The sequence below is a fragment of the Sycon ciliatum genome, chromosome 11 (assembly GCF_964019385.1).
Source record: "Sycon ciliatum chromosome 11, ocSycCili1.1, whole genome shotgun sequence".
Taxonomy (NCBI): Eukaryota; Metazoa; Porifera; class Calcarea; order Leucosolenida; family Sycettidae; genus Sycon; species Sycon ciliatum.
The window spans coordinates 16,788,813-16,809,645 of NC_088653.1; the positions used below are offsets into that span (position 1 = coordinate 16,788,813).

Sequence of the window (20,833 nt, forward strand, 5' to 3'; positions counted from 1 at the left end):
GTGTGGTCGTTGGCTGACAGTTTCAGCGATAGTAGGCTAAAGCTGTCTGGGGTTGTTGTAGGGACGAGTTCATGAGGTATTGTGCCGTTCACGTAGACAAGCACTTCTCCACCTAATCGATCTGTGCGGTCTGCCCAATGTAGCGTGTAGCCACTGAGGGCAAACAGGGAGTCTGGGTAGTGCTGGGCACACCATGTTTCAGAGACAGCAACGACATCATAAGGTGGCGTTTTTGATGATACTGTTCCTGACAGTTGATCCATTTTGGGGAAGAGACTGCGAGAGTTGAAGGGAAGAAGGGAGATGCTATTTTTATTTATTTCCGTTTTTCATATTTTTCACTGGTGAGGGTTGATGCTGGTTCCAGTTCAGGCGTGGTCCATGGTGACTCCTCTAGGACTGGTCAACTAGCTTGTTTTGTTTTGGTGTTTTAGAGGTATGTGGCTGTGGTCTTATCTAAATATCGTCTCTCTTCTTCTCTTTAGCATACTGTGCACTTCCAGACCATGGTGATGTTGACTCCTCACGCAGAAAGCCTTGATTTCCTTCTGTGCACTTTTTCTTATCGGAGATCTATAATGGCTGGTGTCCTCCTAAAATTATAATTTCGTTTATACCAATTTCTATGAATAGAAGAAATCACATGGAATTTAGTTATGAAACAACTATCCACGACTGAAACAAGGTAATAAGCAGTCAGAACGTGCGATAAACAGGGCACAAAACTGACAGGCTACTGAGACATTCAGCGCCCTAAAACCTAGCTGTAACACATCACCAGTGCGCAAACCAAGAACATTCCAGCTTGGAAGGTTTCAGGTTATGGTAGGACCAATGAGGGGACGGTCACGAACAATATGACGAAATGTTCACCGTGTGAAACTACTTGCTATTGTAGTCAACTCATCCACAATTGTGCCATGTATGAGGAGTCCCGTTAGATATTGGCGTCTGGTTTTGTACAATTCGTTTTCGCAAAGCTCCCCCTTTTATTTATCTGAGAATTTATCTCTAATATTGCTGACCCACCCAAGCTGGGTGGCGTGTTGCTTTGCTGCTTCAAATTGTAGTTAGATCATATAGCCATAATTATTATGTCTTGTCATCGTCCTGTAACGGTCGGCATTCTTTGTTGCTGTGGGACTTAGCTTGTGCACATTTTCGCTGTGCTCACCTTCCCCTCATTGAGCCTACCATAACCTTCCAAGCTGGAAGGCTGTTGGTTTGCGTACTGGAGGTGTGTGAGAGCTAGATCTCAGGTCGTTGAATGTCTCAGTAGCCTGTCAGCTTTGTGCCCTGTTTATCGCACTTTCTGACTACTTATTATCATGTTACAGTCATGCATTGTTGCTTCATAACTCGTTTCCATGTGATTTCTTCTACTTTATTTATATTTATTGGCTCAATATCCGAGTTAAATTTCTCTGACGTATGATGATCCCAAAAATAGAATATGATGGCCATATCTACGAATGAATTATGATGCTGTACAACAAATTCTGCTTCGCGGATTGACATTTCTGTGATGTTTGGTTTTATACCATAATTGCCATATTTCTGAGTAGTCTCGACTGATTGCCAATTTTCACGTAAGGTACTCACGAACGCAAGTAGGTGTCGGACTGGACCACTTTGTCCCGTTCAGCCAAATACAAAAGATGGTAGCGCTGCCATTCAACTGGAAACCAGTGTTGCATGAGTAGCGAGCAAAGCTTTGGATGACTAGCCCAGACACGACTCTCTTACCATTCACTGGGATACCGGGATTTGGACATAGAAGAGCTGATAGAATACAAAGAAGAAGAAACGCACAGGCCAATAGTTAGGCAAGCTGCTGCCATACATTCTGGAGTATGAGCCGCACTGGGGTTTAAGCCACATCGGAGTATGAGCCGCACTGAAGTTTAAGCCACATCGGAGTATGAGCCACACTGGGGTTTAAGCCACATCGGAGTATGAGCCGCACTGGGGTTTAAGCCACATCGGAGTATGAGCCGCACCCAGAACACTCATCATGAAATGCATACATCTATCCCATTCAACAATTTGACCATCGTAGTATGAGCCGCACTGACCTTTTTTGGGTGAATTACAGTACTGGTGTTTAAAGTGCGGCTCGTACTGCGAAAACCAACATATGCACGACGTAGAAAGAAGGGTGAGTTTAACCCTTTTACGGCTAATGACCTATATAAATATACGTAATGACGTATATACCGTAAAAAAAATTCGACGGGTTCGCATACCGGGCAGGTCAAGAACAAGGAGTCGTGCAACTCCTTGGCCAAGAACCACCTTTCCGCTTCCGTGGGACGCCACCACCTCATGATCAGGCGTCAGATGCGGCTCCTAAACGATGGGGGAGGATAGATCAGATCCACAAACCATAGGCCAAAGGCCTAAATCCCATTTGCCACATGTACAGGTTTCTGCACGAGTATGAGGGCAGTACCGCGGAATCCAGCCCGCGCAGCGATAGCGGCAAGGGCTGGATGAACAGCGGTAGTGGCTGAGTATGAGTGACTGGAACGTGTTTCCCGTGTGCACCCAAGCCAAAGAGCATGCATGCACCCAAGCCAAATAAAGATATACATGACATACACACCTGCATTGTGTTTTGTGATTGTTTTCTGGTACAGGCAGTAGTACAGTCCATTTGAAAACTATAGACGCGTACCTAGGCAAAAACCGTTATGCCAGCATCTATACCACATAAAATCTGTGATCACTTTGTGCATAATTTTTTCCAAATTGGGCGTCTGTTATCCAATCGTTTAGAAACTCTATGAGAGTAATTGTGGAGCGATCCTGAGCAATATTCCGAAAACTATTCTCAAAAAGCTCCAGCCAAATTTGAAATATTTCAAAAACCCTACGCGTCTATAGTTTTGAAATGAACTGCAGTACAGGAGTCCAATGTGCTTTTTTTCTCGTGGTGGCAATTGACATTGTCGACTTGGCATCGGGTATTCTGACTGTTCTGTTCCTACGGATTTTTCCCGGGGCTTGATCGGAAAACTCGGCAAATTGCGCGGGTCCTGCAGGTTGCCGAGCATTGCGCGCTTTGGTTGAGGCTCATCCGGCTCGTCCAAGATCTCCTTCGCGAACGACTCCGCAATACAAGTTTCAGTCTCTTCCTCCACTTTTTGGAGGAGCTCGTTTACATCGCCAATACCGTTCAACAAAGGGGCTTCTTTTCTCCCAGTTTCAGATCAAATGTTCGAGCGCCATGATGACAGTTGTGGTTGCAAATAGTCTCTCTTCTGTTTTAGTTATTTATTACTTGTAAAGCAAACAGTTGTATTTTATGAAACATGCGACAAGTAGCCAATGAAAGACCATGACTCTTGAAGTAGAGAGTCGGTCCAGTGGCTACTGCCCGTCGTCAAGTGACGACGAGCAGTGGAATCCGTTCCTGCCTGTCGTCAATTGACGACGGGCAGTGGAATCCGTTCCTGCCCGTCGTCACTTGACGACGAGCAGTGGAATCCGTTCCTGCCCGTCGGCACTTGACGACGGGCAGTGGATCCAGTCCCATCACCTTTGAGCAGCCAGGACCGCGCTTTCCAGCCTGCGCTGTTTGATCTGTCATTACCACTCCAAGGCGACAATCACGTGACATACGGGAACCATGTTTTACTCATGACAGGCCACAAGTTCCCAAATAACTGTGGGTTGCAGCACGGTTGGAAAAAAACCTTCCGCTTCCAAGCAGGACTTGAACCTGGTACCTCTCGTTTCTCAATCATGGTCAAATCACACATAAGCCTGGTTTTAGTGTTGACATAAATAGAAATACCTGTCTTGTATAGAAGCCTGCCTCATATAGAAGCCGCGGCTTTTATACAAGACTTTACGGTATACGTCAAATAAGCGATCGACACGCCAACAAAACGACCAGGGACAAACAAATCAAACTCATCAAACAAATCGAGCAAAACAAACTAATCAAACAAATCGAGCAAATCGAACCAATCAAACAAATTACACCAGGAGCACCTTCCAAACTCTGCTTCACACTCACATGGGGTTATTTATTCACGATGCGTTTTCCTTCGCACCGTCCTTGTCATAGGAACCAGCCACTCCTCGCAGACGATTATCCATCTTCATCTGCCCTCAGCGCAATCAACGACTTCCGTCGCACCAACCTCGTCGTCTTGACCAGCCACCTCGCGGGACGTCTCTGCCCTCAGCGCATTCAACTCCAACGGACCAGCCACTCCTCGCAGACGTTTATCCATTTCATCTGCCCTCAGGGCATTCAGCTCTGACGAGCCAGCCACTCCTCGCAGACGTTTCCTCGCTCAGCGCCTTCAGCTCAGACGACGTCGTTTTCGTGATTTGTTCTCGATGCGTTTTCCTTCGCACCGGAGTTCCTGCCAGTTCCTCGTCTCCCTGACTATCCTGGCGTGGTCGCCAAATTTTTGTGCACCCGCACATGTTGTCCAAGCGTCAGGGGCCCAGCCTCCCTGCTCATCTGACCCGCCACATACAACAACGAAACTGAACTGAAGTTTTACATAGTTTCTTGACAAGACGGAGACGGACAGACAAGAAGACCAGACACGATGAGGTAAACTGAAAACTGAAGAAAAAGACTAAACATTATGACAGCATATGAGCATGCGTGCAAACAAAACACAACGCATGACAGTGAAACTCGGATGGTGAGCCAATTAAATAATTGTGAAAAGAAGAAGGGCAAAATGTTACGAGTTATGACTAACTGTCCACCAACGTAACCAGATCTTATACAGTCAGCGAGTGCGACAAAACCGCACAAAACTGACAAGGAGTACTGAGACATTCGGCGACCTGACACCTAGCTCCAACACTTCTCCAAGGCGCAAACCAACAACCTTCCAACTTGGAAGGCTCAGGTTCGGAAAGGTCCAAGAGGGGAAGGAAAGCGCAACGAAGAAGAGCCTGAGCCTTCCAAGTTGGAACGTTGTTGGTTTGCGCCTTGGAGAAGTGTTGGAGCTAGATGTCAGGTCGCCGAATGTCTCAGTACTCCTTGTCAGTTTTATGCCATTTTGTCGCACTCGCTGACTGTATAAGATCTGGTCGCGTTGGTGGACAGTTAGTCATAACTAGTAACATTTTGTCCTTCTTCTTTTCGCATGACAATGATGTAACCGTTACTTGGTTCATTTACAAACTATACATGCAACCAAAACCAGTCCAATACGAGTCAAAGCAAAACGCAAAACAAACCAAAATAAACGAAGGGACCACAACAAAAATGAGCCATGAGAAGTCTTTCTTCCTAATAGAACCGATACACAACAGAATAACTAACACTAAAACCACCAGGTAGTTATAGCGTGAAAATGACAGCGTATATGATAAAAACATACACATACAACATACAACTACAGCGCTCACAGCAAACCGCACATAGCGCCTGTAGCGTATACCGCGTCGTAAACATCAGCGGTACGGCGGAGTAGGGATACAACTGCATTGAAACGAACACAATGTCACAAGCGAGAAGGCCTTTCACTCTTGAGAACTTATGGTTTCGCAACATTTAGCATTTTGTCTAGTGGCTGAATGGCACACCCCTCTAGCGGTAAAATGGTTAAGGTGAAAACCTCCTCCCTTCACTGGTGACTTGCACAGGCATGTCTAAACAGCCAGAAAAACCCCTGGATTACCTCCGAACGACGCAGGAGACCCAGTCCCAATGCGGAATCCTCACCTGATTTCAAAAATTCCAAAAAAAAACAAAAAGAGAGCGACAACATCGACCCTGGCCAAAGCCAACCCCTTGCCCCATCACAGGGCTCACGCTTCAGCCCACTGGTGTCACAGGATACTCAATCCTAGCCTACATACTCTGTAACGTTGTTCTCCACACAATATCAGTGAGAACAATACCTTCAATTGCGGAAATACCAAAAAAAGAGAAACAAATTCCAAAAATAAATAAATAAATATGGAAGTCGCGAATTTCATCGGCTCAAACGTCAGGTGCCTGTTCAACAAGATGGACGAGCTTAGCCACATGGCAGAGTTGCAACAACCGTCAATAATCGCCACCCAGGAAACCTGGGCTGATCCATCGGACAGCGACGGGATGTACGCCATCAACGGCTACAAACTCATAAGAGCGGGCCGGAACACCTTTGGTGGAGGAGTCGCCACATACATACCACACAGCTGCCGACACGAGACAATTACCATTCCCATGACTCAAGCGGAATGTATTTAGATTAGAATAACAACCGGCCAAGCCTCCTTTGTGGTAGGGAACATCTACCGTCCCCCACGGTCCAACCCGGCAGAGTTCGTGATTGGACTGGAGAGACCCATAAAGCTAGTTGAAAGACCCCAGGATGAGATACATGTACTTCTTCTTGGCGATTTCAACGCCAAGAACTGCTTGTGGCACCCCAGCGACACCACTGATGCCTTAGGTGAAGACCTGCATTGGCTGTGCGAGACTCGTGGCCTCACACAACACGTCTTCTTTGCCACCCACCTACGCCAACACACACCTACATCGTGCCTGGACCTGGCCATCTCTAGCTTCAGCTGCAATAACATCACCATCACAAGCCTGCCCCCTATGGGTGCCTCTGATCATGTTGTCATACAAAGCAACATACGACCCCAGCAGCACAACACCCACAGAAACAATAATACCAATAATAATAATAATAAAAAAATGAGAGCAGCTCTACACAGCAGAGCACCTCCAGCACATACTGGTTATGGAGCGAGGAACGCATTGCCTCCCTGGGTGAAGCTCTTGCTACCTGCAATCTGCATCCACATCCCACTGACCCTCAGCCAGTAACCTCATCATTTGGAACTTCTGGAGAGACCAGATACTGAAACTAGCCGTGCACCACTGCCAAGTGACCAGAAGCAAATCCCGCAAAAATATTACGCCCACTCGTTCCTGGATGACGAAGGATCTCCTCAGCCAGATCAAAACAAAGCACAAACAGTTCCGCACCTACAAGGCGACCCAATTAGACTCAGACTGGAAACTGTACACAGCCCAGCGTAACCGAGTAACCGCTCTTTTGCGACAGGCTAAGTCTGATTTTGTCCAGCAAACAACGTCAACGGGTACAAACCTCCACCATCTACTGAAGCACCTGAAGAAACCGCCTAAGCAAACAATTCCCACACTATCGACAGCCAACTCCACTGCAGCCACGGCAATGGAGAAGGCAACAGCTCTCAACAAGTTCTTTATCTCCCAAAGCCAACAGTCCATCGACAAGACCGCCTGTACTACACCAGACATGAACACTACCCCTGACATCAGTCATGCTCTAAATACAATCGCAGCAACAGTGGAAGAGGTCGAGAAGCTTCTAAGCAGTCTAGACACTGGCAAGAGCCCAGGCTTTGACAACATCCCAACTCGGCTCCTGAAAGAAACTGCAAAGGAAATCTCCCCATCTCTCACTAGTCTCTACAATCTGTCCTTCAAAAGACGCAACTATTACACCCATCCACAAGTCGGGCAACCCCTCCCATCCTACCAACTACCGACCCATCTGCCTGCTCAGTATAATAATAATAATAATCAAAAACACAAGAAGAAATAGTCCACTCTCGTCTGTACAATCACATAGCACCGCACTTACCCTCCAACCAATCCGGCTTTAGGAAACAAGACGGGACCGAACTGCACGGGTCATCCACCAGATATCCACTGCTAGGGTTGCGGGGAAGCATGTTGTTACGTGTTTCTTCGATCTCAGTAAAGCCTTTGATCGTGTATGGCATCAAGGCTTGCTGAAAAAGCTCAGCCACTACGGTGTCGACGGCAAGGCTCACAAGTGGCTCGAAGCCTATTTGACAGGACGCAGACAGCTGGTGCAGGTTGAAGGCACAACATCCGCCTTCATACCAATACCAGCCGGAGTGCCCCAGGGCTCTGTCCTGGGAACACTTCTGTTCCTGGAGTACACCATTGACCTGCCCACTGCCTGTGAAAATGCTACAACCTCGTGTAGCCAGTTCGCGGACGACACCGCACTAATTGCCATTACAGGCAGCTACATTGAGTGTGAGGCTGCGCTACAAAGAAGCGTCGATGCCGCAGCTGAATGGTTAGAGCGGTGTGGCACCTGCTGGTCAATAAAACGAAAACCGTCATCCTCCTGTTCTACCATGCTAACTGACCCCCACCACGACTACCCGAAAAAAACTTGGGCAAACCCTAGTAGAAACAGTAACACAACATCGTCACCTCGGCATCATCTTTCAGCACGACCTAAGATGGTCAGCCCACCTTGACTTTGTGCTGAAGAAAGCCGTAAAATCTTTTAATATTCTCTTTCGGCTCAAATCAACTCTACACACTAAATCACTCTCTCTCTCTCTCATTTACAAAACATATATCCTGCCTATAATTGAATATGCATGCATTGCTGTCACCCCACTCTCAATCGCAGCCCTTGACCTTCTTGAGTGAATCCAACACAAGGCGGCCAGAATTTGCCTCCGTCCCCCCCCCCCCCATAAACTCCTCTGAATCATTCAACACTGCTCCAACGGCTCAAATGGCCGACAATGTTCTCGCCGCAAAGTTAAGCTAACCCTTCTTGCCCACTCCATAAAATACCAATACAGTATTTTACCGGTTATAAGTCGACCCTTCTATCTGGAGGTCTCAATTCTGCGTTTTAAAGTTTTCACCCAAAGAAGCACTACTAACCACCTCCTGCTACTAACAAATCATGTAAACATTCCTTATTGGAGGATGTAACTTCCCAATCCTTGAAAAAGGCCAATAAACTGGCAAAATGTGTAAACATGGTGCACTCGTGCATGCAGTGCAGGTCATATTTTTTGAAGATTCAGATAGTTACCGGTTATAAGTCGAATCCCGGTTGTAAGTCGACCCCCACCCTTTCTCCTTCTATTTTAAGTCGTAAAAGGTCGACTTACAACCGGAAAATACAGTATGCCCCACAACACATACGCTTGCTCAACACCACCGCTCAAGTTACGGCCTAGTAAGGCCTTGGACACGCACGCACTTGGCACCTCCCACCCTCCAGAACCGATCGCTGTAAATACCCCCCACTGTACAAGTCCCTAGAATACTACAATACCCTCCCTGCTAGCATTCGTGATGTCTCCTCCAGACCTGCTTTCAAACAAGAAATCTGCTCACTGCTGATTAACTCAATCTGCTCCTGCAGCGCTCACCCTCTCCCATACTTGTAAAATTCAAAGTGATGTAAATCACTTTCCAACTGCATAACCCACAATCTCACCTTTTCATGAATTTATCTCTTATTGGCGATGGTGCCATCGTGAGAATAAGGAATTTAAAAAAACACGATTCTAGGACCCAAGAAACAAGCCAACGGAGATGAAAACGACACCAGGACTTGTAACTGTCAGAAGAAAGAATCATGTCCACTGGACGGAGTATGTCTACCAGAGAGCATTGTGTACATGGCAAGAGTCACCACAGGTAGTGAGAAAAAAAAGTAGTATACGGGATTAACAGCAACAACATTAAAACAATGCGACTATAACCACCAATCATCATTCCGCCACAGACAACACGAGAAGGACACCCCCTATTGCAGTACGTCTGGGCCAAGAAGGATAAAGGGAAGGCATGCAGTATTCAATGGGCTGTACACCGCAGCAAACTGGCCTACAGCAACGAAAGCAAAAGGTGCAACCTGTGCTTGGCGGGAAAATTAGCAATCGCGAAAGCACCCAAGATCCTCTCTCTCAACAAGAGGAGTGAACTTGTGTCAAAGCGTTGCCACGAGAAAAAGTACTACCTTCGGAACTTCAAACCATCCACAGCAACCACATAATCAAGTAGGAGGCAACCAGCTTCAGTGCTTGTCACTTGAAGTGATACCTTTCATCACTGCTGTCATTCGCACCTTTTAGACTTGCGCCATGATGCAGTCATTTACAATATGCACTGGTGGCATTCGCACCTTTTAGATTTGCACCATGATGCAGTCATTTACAATTTGCACTGGTGGCATTCGCACCTTTTAGACTTGCGCCATGATGCAGTCATTTACACTTTGCTTTGTGGGTATATAAACCAGTACTGATCTGGATTTAATCATTTCTATTATCTGATGATAGCTTAGTGCGTGACACTCAAAAGTTAAAACAATGTTTCGTCCTCTTATTGTTGGAACTAGCTCGGCCTCTCAGTATTGAGCACTCTCTTGGACAGCCTCGAACCTCTCTGTTAAACAAAACCCTAGGAATTTGTAACATGGAAATTGTGGGCGCAGGTTATGCGATCGAGTCCACCAACTTAACCAGAGTTGAACAGTCCGACGTCCATGTTACAAATGTTTTTTTCTTGGCTCACCCTACATCCCCTGTGTCTTGTTTTGTGTTTGTCTCCACATGTCTCTTTGTAGGGCTGTGTTCCCAATAGAAAATTAAAAATAAATAAAAATAGAAACCATCGGAGTTCTTAAAACACTAAGAAACTTACCTTTACACAGAATGGCAGGATCAAAACCTTCACAAAGACAGATGAGGGAGGTATATGAAGGGTTACATGACCGAATAGATTCATCAAGTATACTGCCTGTTTCTGGATAGCCTGAACGTGCAGCATAGAGAAACGGGTGCAAACAAATCAAAGTTAAATATAAGTCGGTTAAATGAATAAATCCTACTTGGTCCGTGTCGGTGATATTGTCGCTTATCTTTCAGCTTTGTTTATATGTCGCCAATGCTTACTTGGCAGCCCATTTCATCCCAATTTTGGTTAGCAAGTTAGTTTGCTAGTACCTGAAAGGTCTAGCTAGAGTTCGAGCGGATTTCGAGAGGAACAGGTGGGCGATTCTGGTTGATACAGCGCCGCATTATCTTTTACGCTGTGCAGGCAAGAGCAGCGCAAGCCACAAGAAAGTAATCGGCTACTCGGAATCAGCTCCATTTTGCTGAACGGCCGAGATCGCTCACCTCAGGGATCGCTCATTAAGCTGAGATCGCAGGTCCCTTACCTCCAGCTCAACGCTCGGAGTATCCAGCGCGTTGTGGAGATTTGCAAGTAAGTCAACCTTCTGAATGACCTAACAACCGACCTAAAAAGGGGTAGTTCAGAAAGTGGTGGACATCACACAACTGCATTGTAAATAAAAGGGGTTTGTCAACTGACAACCGCTCTATTTAGTTGCTATTCACTATTTAGATGAGAATTCTTTTAATAATGATGTTGCAAAATTATTGGCGTTTCGGGCAAGTCACCCATCGACAGACGGGTGGCTGAATCGTCAGATGGGTGACTGGCCCGAAACGGCAATCATTTTTCGACATCATTAGGGTCCAAGGTTACCAATAGTATTTTCAAAACGAAATGTTTTTGTTTGGGGGGTGGGTGGGTTTTAGGAGTTTCGTTTTGAAAATAATTATTGAATGTACATGGAAAATGCCCAGTTACTTCTGGGTGCCGAAGATTGAAATCAATATTTTGTTGGACTTCGTTTTACCTGCAGAAAGAGTGGGTGGGTGGGTGGGTGTTGAAAAATACTAAAACTGTTCGTTTCGCAAAAACAATTGGTAACCCCCGACAGCCCCTTAATAGGTAAACAGTTTCCTCTGAGACAAAAATGCGATAATACTCATAAAAAGGACACACTTCAGGCTCATTACAAACATCTTGAAAGTTTTTGTCCTGTATTTCACCTGATGAGAAGGCTTGAAAGTATACTTGTGAAGACAAAAACTTTCAAGATGTTTGTAATGAGCCTGAAGTGTGTCCTTTTTATGAGTATTAGCCCCTTAATAATTAAATATTTTTCATCTAAAGAGTGAATAGCAACTAAGGGCATGACGTTCGATTGGTAATGATCGGGATCGGGATCCAGATCTCAGATCCATCGGATCCTTCAGATTCAACTGAACACTTTATTTTGGACCTTGACTGTCGCCATGTTGACAATGGCGCTCTCACAAGTCACCCAAAAGAGTGAACGTCATGCTCATCGCGTGCGTCGTACAAAAAGTCAACAAGCTCTATCTCCGTCCACGGGTGCGTACGACAATGTGTACAAAAAAGATTTTTACCCGCCATATACGCACAAAGGTCACCTTTAGATATGTTGGGTCCGATCAGCCCTCCTCCCCGAGGTGGGTTGACCAGATCCAAATCCGAAGGATCTGGATCCGGATTCGACCAATCGAAGGGGTGCGAATCCAGTGAATCCGGTGGATCGGGATCCCGATCCTACCTATCGAACATGCCCTAAATAGAGCGGTTGTTAGCTGCCAAGCCCCCTTTTATTTAAAATGTGGTACTTGACTTAAACCAGTAAAATCGAGTCTGGCACTAGCCAGGGTCCACAACGCTTTATTAAGAGAGCATGTCTGAGAATACCAAAGTATGTGTGCAAGTGGATTTCTCCGATTTCGTTCAAAATTTGCAGGTAGGTTCCCTTTGGGGTGTGGATCAATTGTGCAAAGCCCTTGAAAAAGTTTCTAAAGGGAACCTTGAAATTTGCATACCCCTCAAAAATGGCCAAAATATCACATTATTTATGGGTCTAGAAACGAGTCACGCCACAGCGTATCTGAACAAGCTATGAACAAAACTTCATCAAGCCAACATTGCCTCACCTTAGAAGAGTTCCTGGAGCAGTACCGCTTAGCCACACCAGGATCCAAGAAGACGAGGTCCATCACCCCCTGACAACACAAATGATCGTCTTGAAAATAGCCAATTTACAAGCGCTGGCAAAACAGCCAGCTACGTTCTCAATTGGCCAGAACTATACACCGGCAGATAGTAAAACACCTCTTCTAGCGCTGAGGACATGCCCCCCATCTTCCTTTTGGAGTTTTCTTGAAATAAACTTTTTTTTGAATTTTTCCACTCGACCATGCTGAAATACGGCCAAAGTCATACCTGCGCAGGAAAACTCGCCCCTCCGCGACGTCTCCTCAGCAATTTCTACTCCAACGCTACTCCCAAGGCCGCAGAACAATGTGTATTGTTGACTCTGACAAGGAAAAGCAGCGGTGATCACTTGTCACTGAGATGGAAGATTGCGTTTGAGCCATCAAAATCACAAACTATCACTCTGTCGCACCAGCGGAAGGATACAGTGCCTCCCCAGCTGTCATTTGGCGGAACTCCTCTTCCACCAGATGAATCTGTGAAGGTGCTCGGAGTGACGTTTGGTTCTAAACTGAGCTATACACTCCACCTTCGGCAAGTGGCATCACGTGCTAAGCAGCGGTTGGGCCTCCTGCGGAAGGCAGCACCCCTCCTCAGCCACGCGGGCAGGGTGACTGTTTACAAAGGATTCGTCCGGCCAATGCTGGAATATGCCCCCCTTGTGTGTATGGGATCAGCTCCCTCACACCTGGCCATGCTGGATGCTGTCCAGCTCCGCGCCCTAAATGTCATTGGCCCTGGTACCATTCTTCCCAGCCTCCTTGTTTGGCGAAAGGTCTCTGCTCTCTGCCTACTGTACAAACTGATGTGTGGCCATGGTCTGCCTCAAGTTGCAGCCATGTGTCCCCCGCCGGCTATACCGCCACGTCATCGCCGCACACGAGCAGCCCAAGCACAGCACCATCCCCACCAGCTTGAGCTGAATCTCTCGCCACGAGCTCCTGATTACCTTCTGCGCTCTTCCCCATACTGCATCGTGCCAGTGTGGAATAGACTGCCACGGGCAATTCTGGACAAGCAGCCAGCCCGGAAACACCTGCAGAGATTCAAGATTGCTGCATACCGTCACCTGCAACAGAGTGACTGGTGCTCTGCTCATGACTGGTGCTAGCCATGCACATCTACCACACTGGCCTGCCATCAGTGGACGCAAATCATTATGTTGACCCTCTTCTCAAAGTAGCATTATAGCCATAGCGACGATATGCCGCTGAACTCTTTCTCTCTCTATACTTATATCTCTCCACCTCTTCCACTCTCTTTCCCTCACTTACCCATCTCTCTCTTTCTCTCTCTCTCTCTTCTTTCTTGTGCACTCTTTCTCTCCCTCTTTCTGTCTCTCTCTCTCTCTTCCTCTCTCTTCTTTCTCTGTCTCTGTCTCTGTCTCTCTCTCTCTCTGTGTCTCTCTCTCTGTGTGTCTCTCTCTTTCTCTCTCTATGTCTCTCTCTCTCTATCTATCTATCTCTCTCACTCTCTCTCTCACCCTCTCTCTCTCTCTCTCTCTCTCTCTCTCTCTCTCTCTCTCTCTCTCTCTCTCTCTCTCTCTCTCTCTCTCTCTCTCTCTCTCTCTCTCTCTCTCTCTCTCTCTCTCTCTCTCTCTCTCTCTCTCTCTCTCTCTCTCTCTCTCTCTCTCTCTCTCTCTCTCTCTCTCTCTCTCTCTCTCTCTCTCTCTCTCTCTCTCTCTCTCTCTCTCTCTCTCTCTCTCTCTCTCTCTCTCTCTCTCTCTCTCTCTCTCTCTCTCTCTCTGTCTCTCTCTCACTCTCTCCCCTCTTTCTCTCTCTCTCTCTCTCTCTCTCTCTCTCTCTCTCTCTCTCTCTCTCTCTCTCTCTCTCTCCCTCTCTCCCTCTCTCTCTCTCACTCTCTAACTCTCTCTCTCTCTCTCACTCTCTCTCTCTCCCTCTCTCTTCGCCATTCCTCTCGCCCCGCTCTCCCATGGTGCTTGCTGTGTACGCCGATCCGAGACCCTTGGTCGGGGGAGTCCACTGCATCTCACCAGCGCAGCTCATGTAGCGCCTACACACCCATTGTTGTCTTTTTGTTTCGTCTTCGTTTTCTCTCCCCTTCTTCCGTAGGTATGTGCAATGTGATAAAAAAATAAATAAAAAAATAAAAACTCCAAACGACAAGCTTCTCCTTGTGCCTCCAACAATTTTTTGTGCGACTGTTGATGCAAAAGTGACTGAAGTCCTGAGCACAGTTTTTGAATTTTACTACAAGAGGCACGGTGAAATCACGTGCCTTGTGACGCAAGAATGCCAAGTCGCGTGGATCACGGCTCACAAGATTTCAGAGTCACCTTCGTAAAGTGCGCTTGTTACTCGCCTTGAACGCCAGTTGGTCTGGAAGTGATCACACTTGTGTTGTTACTGCGCTCAAGAACACGCTGACCGTGTTGTAGGCCTACGAAACAGGATTTTCCCTGACCATGTAGGTCGAAGGCCAGTGAAATGATGATGAAATTACATTCTTTATGACGTAAGAAATCTGTAATGCAGTTCACGCTCTATCACCGTCATAATATTGGGCATCAATGCCCGTTTGGTTTGCGATGTAAAAATAAAACTTCAAACAAAAAAACGCGACAAGTAAGTTCGTGCAGCCAGTGCGGCTCGTGTGCCAGTCAACACAAAGCGACCGAGCTAGCAGCTTTCGTCGAGCATCGACATGAAACCAAGGGATTTTACTGTTGGACTATGTTCGGGATTGCAGGAGGTAAGTGTGAAAGATGAATAACTCTCCATGCTGTACGAGGGGCATATTTCAACGGCTTGCTGCCATTGCAACACTCCTAGGACAGTTTGTGGGGGTTCTCAGCAGATCAAGCAGGAAATGTAGCTCATCTTACCCCTGCTATCATGGTCTGTTCCGAGTAGCGTTCCAGATACGTTCACGATCGATGGCCGCGTGTCGTGATCCAGGAAACGTCATCCTACGTCACAGAGCACGCGATCTCACCGTGCATCTTGCAATAAAATTCAAAAACTGCGCTCAGGACTTCAGTCACTTTTGCATCAACAGTCGCACAAAATATTATTGGTGGCGCAAGGAAAAGCTTGTCGTTTGGAGTGACAAGTGGTCACCGCTGCTTTTCCTTGTCAGAGTCAACAATACACTTTGTTCTGCGGCCTTGGGAGTAGTGCTGGAGTAGGAATTGCTGAGGAGACGTCGCGGAGGGGCGAGCTTTCCTTCGCAGGTATGACATTGGCCGTATTTCGGCATGGTCGAGTGGAAAAATTCAAAAAAGTTTATTTCAAGAAAACCCCAAAAGGAAGATGGGGGACATGTCCTCAGCGCTAGAAGAGGTGTTCTACTATCTGCCGGTGTATAGTTCTTGCCAATTGAGGACGTAGCTGGCTATTTTGCCAGCGCTTGTAAATTGGCTATTTTCAAGACGATCATTTGTGGCGTCAGGGGGTGATGGACCTCGTCTTCTGGGATCCTGGCGTGGCTAAGCGGTACTGCTCCAGGAAGTTTTGTTCATAGCTTGTTCGGATACGCTGTGGCGTGACTTGTTTCTAGACCCATAAATAATGTGATATTTTGACCATTTTGAGGGTATGCAAATTTCAAGGTTCCCTTCAGAAACTTTTTCAAGGGCTTTGCACAATCGATCCACACCCCAAAGGGAACCTGCCTACAAATTTTGAGCGAAATCGGAGAGATCCACTTGCACACATAATTTGGTATTCTCAGACATGCTCTCTTAAACATGTTTGTTATCAAAACTCACCTAGGCATGGGTTGTCCTTGACAACTGTATATCCCGGGCAGGATGCGTAGGGGATTGTCACACCGGCCGGCGGTGTGCTGCTTGACGGAAACAGATCACATTGGCTAAGGACATGATCCGTCGCATTACAGGTGAACTTGTATTTGTTGTCTGGGGCTCTGCACATCAGGGCATTTTCCACATAACTGGAGGAGCTTGTTGGACATATTGTACCTGTAGATATCTTATACGGTTGGTCTGCAAAATCAGGAGGGGCAAACAGCACGCATGTCCACAGATTCCAGCACGCACGCATGCACCCCCCCCCCCCCAACACACACACACACACACACACACGTGCACGCGGGCGCGCACACACACACACACACACACACACACACACACACACATACACATTTCAGGGCGCGAAATAACGGTCGGACATCGGACAATTTCCGACCGTTTACGGTCAGTTTCCGGATGTTTTGTACACACCCGGACAAAGTGTCCGCGCACTTTTTGCAAAGTACAAAAAAGAAAAGGCACGTCAATCCTTTGTCTCATAGTACTAGTCATTAGTGATGTCGTCTGGCAAGAGTAAGCCATGCACCGCGGATTCGGGTGCTCCTCTTGGAAAGAAGCCCAGAGGAGTCCAGACGACCACTTGTGACAAGTGGGTCGCCGAGTATGATAGGGAGCTTTCAACTTCTGTTTGGCTGAGCTATGAGCGCAGTCCCTCAGACAGTAGCGTTGTCGAAAATTTGAAGTGTAAGATGTGTTCCCGTTTTGTTGATAAAATTCGCAGCAGCATGAATTTTTCTGACTCCTTCGTCGTTGGCTCAAGGAACCTGAAAACGTCAGCCTTCAAAGATAATGCTGCTTCTGAAATGCATCGCCGTGCCATGGCATTGTTTGGCAAGGAGCAGTCAAGCGGAAACCCAATAGAGTATGCGCCAATCGCTCGAGCCTTGTGCAAACTTGACGACGCAGCAGCAGCCAAAGCTTGCAGTGGTAAAACAGAAACTACAACAATTTTAAAGGGGAAGTTAAGGCAAAAATTACAATTTCACCAGTTGTAGTCTTCGGGGTGCTGAGTCTAATGGTCGTGGTCCGAGGAAGCTGAGACGCTCCCTTCCTACTTGAATCCCAATCCAACTCGCGCACTTCCACCGAAACTGGGTGACTGCGCCCTACTAGATGGGGATTTGTATGCAAAATGTCACTAAAAGCGCCATTTCGTTCTTATAAAAGCACGGATGACCGCGATTGGCCCATATGTTGTAGTCTTTTGGATGCTGAGTCGATTGGTTTTGGTCCGAAAGGGCTGCGATGCAGCGTTCCTCCTTTATTCCCAATCGAACATGGTTGAACAAGCGGTCACGTGCTCCTGCGTACGCCAGTCACCTGGTCACCGTGCCTGCAGGGTACAACTTACTAGCCTGTTTGACCTTTTTTGGGTGCAGTCCTGTCACTGGAGTTGAACTCGAGTTGAACCTTGGTGTGAAAGTTGTCGCCTGCTGGCGTGGTGACCAGGTGATTTGGGCACCCAGGAGCACGTGACCGCTTCAACCATGTTCGATTGGGAGTAAAGGAGGAACGCTGCATCGCAGCCTTTTCGGACCAAAACCAGTCGACTCAGCGGCCAAAAGACTACAATATATGGGCCAATCGCGGTCATCCGTGCTTTTATAAGAACGAAATGGCGCTTTTAGTGACATTTTGCATACAAATCCCCATCTAGTAGGGCGCAGTCACCCAGTTTCGGTGGAAGTGCGCGAGTTGGATTGGGATTCAAGTAGGAAGGGAGCGTCTCAGCTTTCTCGGACCAAGACCATTTGACTCAGCACCCCGAAGACTACAACTGGTGAAATTTTAATTTTTGCCTTAACTTCCCCTTTAATACTGCTCTTTTCACGCCGGGATAACATTTCGATGGTATTAATTCTTAACTGAACATTGTGTGATTTGATGTGAAAATTTGCATGTCCGGACATGTCCGGCCATTTTTGCAACTGGCAGGACATTGTGTCAGACCTCATTTTAATCCTTAGCGCATGCCCTGCATTTAGTAGACGTTGTTGACACGTTGATCTCTGCGGATGAAGTTTTGAGAGCTCTAAATCCTTTTGTGAAAGTTTTCTTTTTAGGTTGTCCCATGCCAGGAGGTTTTTTGCCCTCTCCATGGCGACAAGAACAATAGTAGTATTAGGATGGTGGTTGACCCCATGAATATTGGAGTCTTTTACTCAGCTCAGTTATTACAAACAAATGTAGTGATTGCCTAAACGACCTGACTGAAATTGTAGCTGAAATCCAGCGAGACCGGCGCGAGGCAGTAGATCGAGAGAAGCGTTTTTTTGTTGTTTTTTTATTTATTTTTTAATACTGAAATACACAGTCCAGCAGAGAACGGAATGCCGGAGATTGATTTGCTCACCCGGAAGGTTGAAGAACTGTCTCTGAAAGCTGCTGGATCATCTGCATTAAATCACGGTGATGAAAATTCCGAAAGAGTCAAGGAACAACGAACAAGAAAGGCCAAAAAGTGGAAAGAACCGAACTGGTGGCGCTGCCCCATCAATGAGGGCAAGTATGGGTACTCCAGTCAGCGGCCACCGTACGACCTCCGAGAACTCCGTAGCTGTCGACAGTAAATTGTTCTTCTCTTGAGAGCACAATCGTATCGCAGAGAGTCGAAAATTCGAAAAATGCATCCAACCCAGTGCTATCTAGTTTCTACAAGGGCAACAAAGACGGTGGAGCATGGGAACTTGTTTGTGAACGAAAGCCTGCAGGAAGGAAGTGTGTGATGTTCGTTGGCAATCTTCCCTGCAGTGCAGTACCTGAGAAGATTACTCAGTTTGTGACCATCAGAGCAAGTGAAGCCAAAGTGAACGTCAAGATCTACGAATGCAAAACTTTCAAAAAGGAAAGATCATCCTCAGCACGCCTTGCTGTGTATGCCAAGAGTGCAGCACTAGTTAATTCGAGAGTTTTCTGGCCTAGACCTCTGTACTCACGTCAATGGAATTTCGACCGGTACTTCTCCATCAACCCGATCACCTGTGGGTGATGATGAGGGAATGGATCTGTTAAATGGCCTACCACACATCCGTCCCGGGAAACGTCCAGCAGAAGAATCGCCTGGTGCCATCAAGGCATCATCTAGAAAGTGCGATGCCCAGTAGACCAACTGCACAGCAAGAATCGACCATTTCATTGCTCAACGTATGTAGTCGGAGCAAGAAAGTCAGTGAGATTCAACGGTACATTGCACCCCGTGGTATCCATGTCCTTGGCTTAGCAGAGACCTGGTTACCCCAAGATATTTCCGACGGTGAGCTATGCATTCCTCATGTAAAATTGTTCCGCAAAGACCGTATACACCAAGCTTGAGGCGGCGTGGCTTATACTGTCCTGAGCTGGTCAATGCTAGGCGCAGGACCGTCTTGGAACATGATGTCCAGGAACTTCTATGGATTGGAGTAACTCACGGCATGCACACCATGGTAATTGGATGCTGCTACCAGGCTTCAGACCAGCCCGTAAACTACTGGACCGACCTTGAAGACTCGCTCTCTCGTGCTGTGCAGGGCTGTCAAGGTGGCACAGTTCTGGTTGTGGATTTAATGTTGACGTGCATGCCACAACTTCACCACACCACAGGCACTTGCACAAGTCATTGGTGCAATTCAATCTCCGAAACAACGTGACGTCACCAACTCGTGTCACCAGGCAGACCCAAACTTTAATTGACTTATTTCTGTCCACTATCCCAGTCCAGGTTCGATGCGAAACTGTTCCATTGGATATCAGCGGCCATTTTGCAGTCCTAGCTTGCATTGCTTGTGGGCATTCTGGACATCAGAAGACCGTCCACCCGAAGGCAACCCGCAAGCCTTTTCGCCGGCTATATAAGATAAACTGGGAACAGTTTAATGTAGACCTCAGCAAAAAGCTGAGCACTCTGCAAGAGCAAGCAGATGTGGAAACATTGACAAATTGACTAACCTCCGCTCTCCCCTCTACTCGGGACGACCATGCACCAGTAATACACCAACCTAAGAATGGCACCTGTCCTGGTCCATGGTTGAATGCAGCTGATGTTGATGTGGGACAAACAAAATGAGGAGCTATGCAACCAACGTAGAGCTGCAAGGGTTGCAGCGCGGAAGCTAAATCGTAAGCTCAGAAACGAGTTCTTCACTGCCCAGTGCAAAACCAGTGACCAGTGAATACTTTTGTTACGAATTTGTAGTACGACTATGATTTACGCATGTCGTTGTATTTGGTTCTTGTCTTGTGGAGTCCAGTGTCTGATGTCATATATGGTCTAAGTGTACGCGCGAGTATGGTGTGATGTGTGACGTTTATGGTATGTGGTGCATGCAAGAGTACGCGTTGTCAGAGTGTGAGGAAGTGCTTCCGGCTGTGTGAGAGTGACTGTCAAGTGAATGCTGTACATGCGCAGT

At 47.0% G+C, this 20,833-nt stretch overlaps 1 protein-coding gene across 3 annotated transcripts in view; it reads right to left on the bottom strand.

The window, feature by feature from the left end:
- Nucleotides 1–20,833, bottom strand: part of LOC135827354 (sushi, von Willebrand factor type A, EGF and pentraxin domain-containing protein 1-like) — a 168,198-nt gene that overhangs the window by 67,422 nt on the left and 79,943 nt on the right. For all 3 annotated transcript variants that reach the window (XM_065339864.1, XM_065339863.1, XM_065339862.1), the window contains 3 exons: nucleotides 16,383–16,619; nucleotides 10,463–10,573; nucleotides 1,603–1,782 (listed from right to left, as the gene is read on the bottom strand). In XM_065339864.1, the coding sequence (XP_065195936.1) occupies nucleotides 1,603–1,782; nucleotides 10,463–10,573; nucleotides 16,383–16,619 (528 nt within the window). The remainder of the gene's footprint in view (nucleotides 1–1,602; nucleotides 1,783–10,462; nucleotides 10,574–16,382; nucleotides 16,620–20,833) is intronic.